This window comes from Ctenocephalides felis, unplaced genomic scaffold, assembly GCF_003426905.1.
Source record: "Ctenocephalides felis isolate EL2017-DRISC unplaced genomic scaffold, ASM342690v1 CF-g0.4_SCAFFOLD_03573, whole genome shotgun sequence".
Taxonomy (NCBI): domain Eukaryota; kingdom Metazoa; phylum Arthropoda; class Insecta; order Siphonaptera; family Pulicidae; genus Ctenocephalides; species Ctenocephalides felis.
In genome coordinates this window covers 15,194,091-15,206,486 of record NW_020539727.1, presented here as the reverse complement: position 1 = coordinate 15,206,486, position 12,396 = coordinate 15,194,091, and the positions used below count along the sequence as shown (strand labels likewise).

The 12,396-nt window shown below is 28.3% G+C and overlaps 2 protein-coding genes across 2 annotated transcripts; one reads left to right on the top strand and one right to left on the bottom strand.

Moving 5' to 3' along the window:
• Positions 1-364: 364 nt before the first annotated feature.
• On the bottom strand, positions 365-7,650 carry LOC113389237 (protein Smaug-like). The gene is made up of 7 exons (XM_026626296.1): positions 7,472-7,650; positions 6,862-7,389; positions 6,160-6,340; positions 5,072-5,912; positions 2,967-3,129; positions 2,616-2,889; positions 365-823 (listed from the first exon to the last, which is right to left on the bottom strand). Exons 2-7 carry the CDS (start codon positions 7,331-7,333, stop codon positions 406-408), a joined length of 2,349 nt encoding a protein of 782 aa, XP_026482081.1. The 5' UTR covers positions 7,334-7,389; positions 7,472-7,650; the 3' UTR covers positions 365-405.
• Positions 7,651-8,179: 529 nt separating this feature from the next.
• Positions 8,180-10,730, top strand: LOC113389609. The gene is made up of 2 exons (XM_026626628.1): positions 8,180-9,705; positions 9,769-10,730. The coding sequence occupies exons 1-2, from the start codon at positions 8,469-8,471 to the stop codon at positions 10,728-10,730; spliced, it is 2,199 nt and encodes a 732-aa protein (XP_026482413.1). The 5' UTR covers positions 8,180-8,468.
• Positions 10,731-12,396: the final 1,666 nt, after the last annotated feature.

Genomic DNA, 12,396 nt, shown 5'->3' with positions numbered 1-12,396 from the left:
ATGTAAAAATTTTCAATTTCGATTTTTGGCCCATTACAATAACTTACCCTACAGGAAGTTAATAAACATATATATATCGTATCCAATTAGAATGAATCCATAAGATAATTTAATCTCATATTTCTAAGAATTAAATGAAATAATAAGAATAAAATGATAATAAAATGCTGCAGTTTTATGTAACAATAAATGATTTTTAAAACTAAAAAAAAAATTTGGAAAATAAAAATTACTGGACAACACTTGTACAAACCAAATCCTGCAATATATGCAAAGAACCAAATAAAAACATCACTAGTTTATAATATAAATATTTATTTTATAAAGTAAATAAAATTCTTTAACACAATAAAAAATGTCATTGGTTTATTCTGTAGTCAATTTCTTTCAAACGAGTCAATTATCTCACTCGATAGCCTGCTCAGTCATTTGCAAGCACAGGGATTCCAATCTATTATTGATTTCCACAACACTAGATTTACTCTTCAATACATTCTCATCTAAATTCTTGACTTTAGAAATGGTCTGCTGAGGTTTGTTGGTAACGTTATTCAAAGGAGTGACCAGACTGGTTAGAGAGTGTCGGTGAGGCTCAAAGTTTTGAGCAGATTCTGGTTTTATATTAAAATTGGGATAGGAAGAGCTCTTGGCATGCTTATCGTTATTGTCGATGTGTTGATATAGTTTTGCACCGTTGGGTTTGTTGTACAAATTTGTCATGTGGTATGGATTTTGGAAGTTTCCTATGTGATTGCTTACTAGATTCCACTGGGGGTGGGCTGGTGGGGGCACTGGGCGATTGGGTCTTGAATATTGGTTCCACCTGGAAAAAAATCAGATATATATATATATATTAGATGATCCGACAGATGTTGTCCTGTACCCAAGTCTATAATTCAAAAGTTCCACATTTTATAATATCCTATCCTAAACTTTATAATATCCTATTTGATGTCCTGATTTTGTAATTCATTTATGGTATTAGCATAAGCAGAATAAGAAATTCAGAAAAAAATAATATAGTATCTGTATATAATATAACAGTCTATAATCTTCATAATTTCGAATGATGTATCAGTTGCTTTTTCTCATAACTCTATAATATTTGTGTGACGGAAAAATAATAAAAAGCAATAATTAGTCAGAAAAAGACCTTGAATTTTCATTCATATACCTTTATATTTATCTTTTATTCTTTCAGATACATAATAAGAAATTGATTGTTTTTTTTAATGGATTTATTTCCATGAAATCATGAGTTTTTTAAAAAATCGTTTGTACTAAAGTCGTGATATTTTCTAGAATCCATCAAGATCTCGTAAACCAAGTTAATTCTAGATGGAATACAATTATTTTTAATTTTGGTGGAAATCGCACTCAAGCTATTTGATTCAAATGAAAAAAACATTGTATGCATCTTATTTGCATAATAGCTTACTCATTTTGCACATAAAAGTACTCATTTTAAAGCTTATTTCGAGCACTATAAAACCACATTTTTATATCTAATCTAATATTGTTCCTTGAACACTTTAAAAAACACCGATTTATTAAGATTTTAATTGATACAATTTTGTTCATTACATGATTTTCATTAAAAGGTATATTTTTGAAGATATTAGCAAAAAACGATGAAAAACGCAAAAAAGAAACGAATTTTCAGTAGCCAGTAACTTGAAAAGTATATGCTTTTTTGAATAACATTATTAAACATTTTTCTCTTATAATTAGTTCTTTTATCAATATCCAACGTTATTTTGAAAAAAGTAAAATTACACCACTGAGAAGAAATACCCAGGAAGTGGTAAAGGAGTCTAAATTATTATCACTTTTGGACTTAAGAGTAAGATGAACCTAATTCCAGAATCTTATACAAATTGGAGTACAGTAAAAAAAAGTCTGACCCACAACGCTGCATTGACTGGAGTAAATATTCTGTATACAATGCCAAACATATGAATTTTTGACACAATGAAACTTCTAAAGAATTTTTTGTATAAGCAAATTTTTTTTTGTATTGTGATTTAGTAAAGTAAGGCTAAACACGACAGCATAAATAAAGATAATAATCTGTCACATTGAATATGTTCGAGCGCAATCACTTACAGTCCACAACTGTCAGACGCATGCGAAGACTGTTACATGCCAAATATATAATGTATCTTATATTATTTTAATTTTTGGCATATCTCAGCTGCTTTTCAGCAATGATAATGTAGACATTACATTTTTCTCATTTATAATCATGAATTTATTATATTTTAATATCTTAGCTCATAAGTGAATTAAAATAATTGGAAAATGACTGTCTTCATTTGTTTTTATGTCAAACAATGCCTCTCAAGTATTTTCAATATCACTCAATGATAAGCAGTTTCTTGTAATTTTCTCCATTTATTTCTATTATCTGACTATAGTTCTATGAATCAAAAGATTCTAAAAAAATCCCTTAACAAACTTCATAGAGATTTATCAAAATCCAAATAATCGTTTAGGAGGATCATCCTTTCATATCTCATTACAGAAGAATTTTATATATAAGATAAATATATATATATAAGATAAATATATATATATATATATATATATATATATATATATAAATCAATTATTACCTAGTTTTAGAATTCCTCCCATTGTTTGTGAAATCACTATTCCTCCTGTGGCTTTCTCGTCCATTGAACGAATGAGTATTATAAACATTCTTGTACTGCAGTTTATTCTGGTACTGGTTCATCTTAATAGTATTGTATTTCATATTCTTGAGTAAACCGACATGTGCAACAAAAGCTTCATTGCCAATAGCCCTATCCAAGACCCAAAAATATAAAGCCAAACATTCCTCATCATGAACGGCATTCATTAGATTATTGTTTAAGAAAGATGAAACTGCAAAAATAATACATTGATCAATACATATTGAAGAAATGCATTTACAGTTTGATGGGATTGAACTGTTTTTATACCTATATCTAAGACTTTTATGAATTGTCTAACAATATCATCGTCAGTGTGTGGTTTTATGGGACTAACAATCACCGATCTCATTTCTTCCAAAGCTGCAAACATTGTTGATCCGTGTGAACTTATTAAATCTCTCTCGACATTGCATAAAGTTGAATAACGTTCCTGTTAAATTATAAAATAAATTAATTAATCAATATATAAAAGATTAAATATTAAGGATAAACAAGTATGTGAGTAAATAAATATATAAATAAATAAATGAATCAATCAATTATGTAAAATAAATTAATTAAAGAAGTAAAATAAATCTTATTGATTTATTAAAGTAGTTTAAATAAGTAAATCCAGTAATTAAGTAAAATAAATCAAATAAATTAAAGTCAAGCCAAGTCAAATCAAGTATATAAAATAAAAAAATAAAGTAAGTAAAATAAATTGAGCATGTACAATAAACAAATATATCAAGTAAGCAAATTAAATGAATTAAATAGATAAATAGATAGGTAAATGAATTAAATAGATAGATAAATAAGTAAATAAATTAAATGTACAAGTAAATAAATATTTACCTAAATAAAAGAATAATCGAAATAAATATATTAGCAAATAAATAAATGAACCAATAAATTAAGTACATTGATAAGTAAATAATTAGGTATGTAAATATTTGAATAAATAAAAAAGTGAGTAAATAAATAAATAATTAAGCACATTATTAAATAAGCTAATAAATGAATATAACTAAAAAAATAATTAGGTTAAAAAATAAAAAGAAGTAAATCAATAAAAAAGGAAGTAAATAAAAAATTAAGTAAATGAATGAAAAAATAAGTAAATAATTAAGTAATTGAATAATAAAGTAAATAAATAATTAAGTAGTTCAATCAAAAAGTAAGTAAATAAATAAGTAAATAAATTAAAAAGTAAATAAATTAAAAAGTAAATAAATTAAAAAGTAAATAAATTAAAAAGTAAATAAATTAAAAAGTAAATAAATTAAAAAGTAAATAAATTAAAAAGTAAATAAATTAAAAAGTAAATAAATTAAAAAGTAAATAAATTAAAAAGTAAATAAATTAAAAAGTAAATAAATTAAAAAGTAAATAAATTAAAAAGTAAATAAATTAAAAAGTAAATAAATTAAAAAGTAAATAAATTAAAAAGTAAATAAATTAAAAAGTAAATAAATTAAAAAGTAAATAAATTAAAAAGTAAATAAATTAAAAAGTAAATAAATTAAAAAGTAAATAAATTAAAAAGTAAATAAATTAAAAAGTAAATAAATTAAAAAGTAAATAAATTAAAAAGTAAATAAATTAAAAAGTAAATAAATTAAAAAGTAAATAAATTAAAAAGTAAATAAATTAAAAAGTAAATAAATTAAAAAGTAAATAAATTAAAAAGTAAATTAAAAAGTAAATAAATAAATAATTAAGTAGATGAATGAAAACATAAGTAAAATGAGTAAATGATTAAATAAACCAGAGCAATCTAAATAAATAAATAAAAAAGTAAATTATAAAATAATGTAGTAAATAAACAAGTAAATAAATATTTGCTTAAATAATCAAATAAAATAACTGAACAGTTAAAAAAATATGAGTAAATTAAATAAACAAGCAAATTAAATGAATTAAATAAAAAAGTGAATAAATAAATGAATTAACAAGTAAATAAATAAATAGTTATATAAATAAAGTAAATATAAAAATATATAAAATGATGCATAAGTGAATAAATATATTTGATTAAAATAAATATTTAAATATATAATTAAGAAATTAAAATAATAGAATAAATGAATAAATAATTCAAACTAAATAAATCAAGTAAAATACAAATAAATAAATCAAACAAAATAAATCAAATGAAATAAAAATAAATAAGTCTATAAAAATAAGAAAAAAAATCGAGTAAAACAAAAAATAAATCTATTAAAATAAAAAAATAAATCAAGGAAAAAAAATAAAATATTTAATTTAATGAAGAAATCAATTAAGTAAACAAAAATCTTGTAAAATAAATACAAAAATAATATTAAATAAAAAAATAAAGTGAAATAGAAGAGAAAACTCATCAGAATTTCGTTATCAATTTGAATTACCTTTAATCTCTGTATACTCAGGTACAACTTGTGTCTGGCCCCCTTGGTAACACCTAATCTAGCAAGGTATTCTTCGGTGATAGCCATCATATCTTCATAAGAAGTATTCGAAAACAACCATATATATTTGTGCAACCTTAAACTTTTTAACCACTGAGCTATATTAGTCATGCCAGCATTTTTACTTGCAGTGGTCTTAGCCGACGAATTCTTAAAATCATCTAACCTAGATTCTGATCCGCTTGAGATCAAAGAATTATGAGGACTTAATAAAGCGTTATGCTCACTTGATAAGGAGTAACTTCTAGGTTTCTGCATTAAAGTTAACAGACTTAAATTTTCATTTGAATGGAATAGTATACCGTCGTCTGATGAAGGGGTTAAACTGCTTGATCTGTGTGTTTTCACAGGAGATTCGGTTGCTTTTGGGGCTATATTATACAATTTACAGTTTTGAGTGAAGAAATCATTATTGCCAGATGAGTCTTGTATGTTTTCTGTGGTTGAATCTTCGATTTCAGTGCCGTTTTTAGAAAAAGACAATTGTGAATCATCATCAAAGTTGTTACTGGAATCTGTTTTTGTGTAAGCAACGTTTTTGCCAATGGTTTTACCAAAGTCCTCTTTTGTAAGCTGCTCATAGTCAGGATTAAAATTAGACCATGAAGGATATGATGTTGTAATATTGGTTGTAGGTTTATCGGTGTTCAAAGATTTCTGAGAATTATGCAAAGACCAAGCAGAACCATCACCATTTTTGATAGACGATGTAATATCCGGTTGAGTAGCACCTCCTAGGGCTATATGTTCTTGCAGATGATGAAGATATTGAGTCAAACATCTAAAAAGGTAAAAAAATAATAAAGTAAATAATAATAAAGTAAATAATTAAGTAAATAAATATATATTTACTTGAATAAATAAATCAAGAAAAATAGATATATGAGCAAAGAAATAAATGAATAAAAAAAAAAACAGTAAATATAAATAAAATAAATATATAGGTAAATAAATAATATTTTGTAGATGTTCAAATAAAAACATTAAAAAAAAAATCAATTATTTCTTATACCTTTATTATATCTTACCTTCGATCTTCACCAGTCACAGCGGGATGTATAAGCAAATAGGACAATAGTTGTTGGCATAAATCTTCACAACCGGGCCTAATTACGGCTTGAGGTACCAGGGATAAATATACATTTTTCGCTTCGTCGTTGCCCAATTGAAGAAGAGGTAGGCAATGCAAAAATTCAGGTAAAATTACCCCTAAAGAAATGACAATGGATAAATATTTATTTATTGATATATATATATATATATATATATATATATATATATAAGTAAATGAAAGACAAATTAAAGAACAAAGTAAGTAAATTGAAGAAACTAAGTGAGTAAATTAAAGAACAAAGTGAGTAAATTAAAGAACAAAGTGAGTAAATTAAAGAACAAAGTAAGTAAATTAAAAAAAATATTGCTGCTTCATCATTTCCCAATAAAAATGAGAGTAAGCAATGCAAAAACTCAAATGAAATGACTCGTAGAAAGTTATTAACGCATACATAACTGATGCGCAGATATGTATTTTTCTGTAATTAAATAAAATTGATACAAGTAAAAATAGCCCCTCCTGGCCAATGCTGCATTTAATAAAATAAACAATACTGAATATGGTCAATATTAGGTTAATTCTAATAATAAAATATGTCAAATAAAGCTAGGTTAACCAGAAAGATGGTACTGACAGCTTTCAAAAATAATATATATAAAATTATGGTTACCGTTACCTTTAAAATAATCTAAGGTCACATCTTGAAATCCATTCTTACAATAATCTTGCATTTTGTCATTTGAATACATTGCATTATCAATAAGGAAGTTCATATGCCTATCGCTTCCCATTTGCTTTTGCATATTCCTGTAACTCGAATTCTTAATACCTAATGATTCACTATCAATCATCTGATTACCCATATCACTTCCAGCAGAGCCATTCAAAAGATTTCTTAAATAATTAGCATTATTAGCGTTCTGTTCCAGAGTTTTGAATTCTCCATACGTAACATTTTGTAGATTATTTTCAATACACATTTGCAAGAACTTTAAGTTCTGATAAGGAATCCCTCGTAACAGGGCATATAAAACAACAGTTTGCTCACACTCGTTCCAATTTTGAAAAAGATTAGTTATAGTTTCTACCTGTTCACAGAACAGGGCGTTCGAATTTTTCATTGTGCTCATTGATGTAGAGTACTTCATCTTAAATAAATCGAGTTACTTTGTTAAAATTATAATAAATCGGCTGCCGGGCAATCCTGCAAACAAAATCTTGTTTATAACATCCACAGCCATGGAATTCTTATAAGAAATATATGAGAACTGATTGACAAAACTTACTTGATGGTTTTGTTGACGCGTTGGGGGCTTGCAAATCCGGTAATGATTTTTCGTAAGCGTGCAAGCCCTTTTTCGCGCACTATTATTTTTGGTGATGAAATGACTCGCCCTTCATCACAATTGATTAAAAAGTGTTTAATGTTACTACACCATTTGTACAAATTGGCATAGAAAACATAGGATAGTGACAGACTAGACGCACTCGAAACTGATTGTGATGCATCTAACTTCAGGCGGGTTTAATTGTGAGGGCGCCAAAATACAAACATTCAAAATAAAATGAATCGAAATTCAAACAATAAAATGAAATCAAGGGGAAATAATAATGATATTAATAATAGTCACGTTTTTTGTATTCAAACAAATTTTAATAGTTTTATATACATAGATAATAAAAGAGTGCTTATATAGTTTGATTCATAGATAAGTAAACATAATGGTTTGATTAGTCTTTCAAAAACAGTTTGTGTTGTTAAGAACACATTTGTGTACATGCTGTATCAAATGTTTATTTGTCGTTTTTGTTATAATTATTGCTTCATTTTTACTTGCAAATTTTTTTAGTTCTTTTATTATTACTCGATACACTAGGTATTTTAAAATTCGCACCTATCAATTTTTTAATTTGCCGCCATCTTGACGTGCGTTTGCTTCTATCAGCGCCCTCACGTAATGATATTTATCTAATATTATTGTTTGGTTTAGGTATGAAGATTTATGAAATAATTATAGCATCAAAAGACAATTAAATACGTTATTATTTATTTATCGTTTATTAATTTTACTGTTTTATATTCAAAAAACACAGCCATTGTTTTGAAGTTGGCAGTAGTTAAAGACCGCGCACTTATTTACGTCAAAATTTGCTGGAATCAAAACATGGTGGTAAACAATTTGTGTGTGCAAATGTTATTTCTTAGTGTTATATGATGCAAAACTAAATTTTTATACATGCTCAGTGCAAATTAAATCAGTTATAAATGTTCGCGTTTAAAAAATGTCCGCCACAAAGAGGAGCAGACGACCTCCAAAAAGATTTGTAGAATTGAACGATGATCCACCAAAATGTAGTACAAAACCCAAACCTGATAAAGATCTCGTACTTAAAATACTACCATTAGAATACACACCTTTAAAGACAATGTATTTCAATATTCTAAATGCTGGATCGCAAAATGAGGAAGTCTTAGCAAATTCAGATAACATAACCAAAATGAGTGAGGGCTCCAAAACTGTGGAAACCATCACCATTGTTGATATAAATGAAATTAAAAACAGAGGTAGTAGAAAGAGAACGTTAAAGACTAATACAAATGATGGTACAAAAGTTTCCACACCAAGAAATATATCGTCAACAGAAAAAATTAGACCAAAAGCGGTCAAAACCAGGATAATAACACCATCGGAATCTAATTATAAGTCTGATACAAACCTAAAGAGCCCAATAACACAAAACACTGGACCTATAAAAATAGCTAATGTGCGGACCATAACAACAGATGATATCCAATCCATGTATAAAAAAGGTAGTGACATAACAAAATCAGTAACAATTACTCCAGTAGTATCCAGTACACAAAACACCAATAAAACTAGTTCCATTACCACTCCAAATAGAAAGTTATTAACTACAAAAGACAGCCCGGTGACTGCTATTGTACTAAAGACAAAACCCATAATTCGTCCGGTGTGTAGTGAGAAGCTAGGTTTAAAACCGTTGAACATAACTGAACCAATAGTAATAGACGATGATGAAATTGTGAGTAAAGACAACCCGGTGAGTGATAAAAATGGAACAGTAGGCAAAGATTCACAACCAGAAACCAATAAACAACCACAATCAATTCATTTAGGGCAGTCGGTTATAACAATTGATGAAAATGGGTCTGTGCGTGTTGAAATATCAGAAACCAATGTGCAAAATGATAAACCTGGTGCTACAGTAAATAATAGTTCAAAAGTAACCAATGACAGCAGTTCAAAAGTAACTAATGACAGCAGTTCAAAAGTAACTAATGAGAGCAGTTCAAAAGTAACTAATGAGAGCAGTTCAAAAGTAACTAATGACAGCAGTTCAGACAAAGTTAGCAAAAAGCTTGATGAAAATGAGTCTATTGTTATAGATGATGAAGACGATGAGCCAATAATACAAAATAAAGATGCAAATAAAGATAAACTGACATCAGAGTCCATTATCTCACCTGTGAAACGGATCAAGGGTGTGATAAAAAAAGGTAGAATAGTGTTAAATAAAAATAAGTTTATGCAAGCTGATAAAAACGGTGAAATCGTTATAGGTAACAGAAGATTTATCATCACCGGTAGAAGAGAGCCGATAAAATTAGATAAAGGTGGACTGGTGAACAGAATGATTGCAAAAATTAAACCTGTGTTGCAAAAAGAACCGGAAGTCCAACCGGTTGTAACAGATCTGAGTGCAAAATATGATAAAAGATTCTTCTCGTCTTATGTGAACTTGAAGATGATAAATTTTAATCAGTATGACAAAGTTAGTGACCAAACGTACAAGTTGAAGAGGGAGAAAAGAGTGAATTTTGCTAGTGATACTTTGGTTGTTCCAAGGACCCCAAAAAGAAAACTTGATGTTGACGAAACGGTGTCACCAAAAAGAAGAAAACAAGATCCGCCACAATTAGAGGATGTTATAGAACCAGAAGCGCATGTTATAGAACCAGTAACAAATCCTCTTATCCCTGATTCGACTTCCAAACTCTACGGGTTGATTCTAGAGAAGCAGCAAAACAATGACTTCACAGATCCCTTTGAGGCCCCACGCAAGAACTTTCCGTTTGAGAGTGTTGCTTATCGAATAAGCAAAATGAAGAATGGAATTAAAATGCCTTCGCACCAGTGGTGTTGCTCCCTACGCCACAACATAGTCACAGCAAAGCCCAGCACAAACAGAGCCATTGGTAGCTTCCAATTAGGAGGCAGAGAAACCATCATGTACTACGACGAGAGTGACATCATTAAATACGTCAGTACATTTTCTGAAATAATTAAAATGTCCAGCTTCAGTTTCAAACGTTACAAACTGATATACGCAAATGAAAGTGTCTCATCAGAAGTAGATAGAAAAGTTACAATTTTTAAAAATGGTGATTATACAATTAGTATGGATGGCATTTCGATAAGACTCTGTGCAGCGCCTTTGAAAGTGAGGGATGTGAAAGATATCGAAATTCTTTTAGATATTATTGATCATATTAATTTGAAACATGATTTAATCATAGCATAGTTATATTAATAGACATAGAATTGTATTTTACACAATTTGTTTGTATCGGTTTTACAAAATATATTGATTATTGTTTTATGAAGATTTTATTTCAGATTTTTATTTTCAATAGTTGGTATTGGTATTTAGCCTTGAGGCAAGTTACATGAACATATCGAATGTGTAAATAATCGACTTAATGAATAATAAACAAATTAATTTATGAGTGATTAGAAGTATTCCGTGTGGATTTATTATACATAATTGAAAACGAAAGAACACGTTAATCGGAGTATTTTCTAAAAGCAAATTTTCACAAATCAATAATTTTTATAATTGAACCAATTTTCGTAGGACGTTAATCGTTTAGTATGTTCATTAAGACCAAGTAATCTATCGTTATATACCAAGTAAATCATCTAATTTTAATTTTAGCAAACGCGCCAACAGAACTACTTATTTTCTCAAACTTTGATGAATTTTTAAAATTAAACCTCTTGTCGTAAGGCCGTAATATTTCAGTAAGACCATGATATACATCGCCAAATTACAAGTTAATTACAAGAAAACGGCTCGGTAGATTTTCACCTAAAACTAATCAGTATCATTCCCAAAAAATATCTTTCGAACAGTTTTTGGTTTTTTAAAATCGATTCGGTAGAATAAGCTTAAACGTGGGTGAAAAGTTTAACACTCTTTTTCAAATTACGAAGGAACGGCTCGGCAGATCGTCTCACGAAACTGACAAACTACAGTCTCATTGAGATACATCAAATGACTTTTAAATTTTTGAAATCGGTTCAGGCGTTTTTAGAAAACGTCGATCAAAGTTCTAATTTTGACAAATGCCAAAAGAACGATACCAATTTTTGCAAACTTTGACGAATTTTTAAAGCTAAACGAGTTGTCGTAGGGCCGTAATATTTTAGTATGATCTAGAAGACTATGGTATCTACCGTCAAAAAATAATCATAAAAATCGTCGAAATTTTATTTAAAACTTTATTACAAGGCAACGGCCCAGCCGATCTCTACCAAAAACTAATCAGCACGATTCCCAACCAATATCTTTCGAACGGTTTTGAATTTTCAAAATCGATCCAGAATTGCGGGCTAAAACGTAGACAATTTTTTTTCACTTTTCTGCGATTATAAAGAAACGGCTTGGGTGATCGTCGCGCAAATTAGATAAACAAAGTCCACAACTCGATGCATCGAATTGTTTTTAAATTTTTGTAATCGGTCCATCCGTTTTGAGAAAACGTCGATTTCCGGCAAAATATCTGTTCACACACACGCACACATACTTTTTTCAAATTTGGTCTCATTCGATTCAGAATGGCTTGAAACGTCGAGAAAATATAAAATTTAACGAGTCGGATTTTTTGATGAAAACATAAACTTCTCCTTCGGGAAGTTAATAAAGGATAAATGTTGCAATAAATAAAGGAGTCGATCACTGTTCATATATGGTCCAGTCATTAAGTTTGAATTAGGTAAGAATCTCGGAATTCGAGATACCCAGCTGAAAGTCTGTAAATACTTGTATATTGCACCATAAAACTGTCCCAAAACCTGCATATGGTAGCGTGTACGAAACATATGTAGGTTTTGAGACAACGTTAGGTGTCAATATACAAGTATTTACAGACTTACGCGGGATAATGACAAACTTATCCTTCAATCTA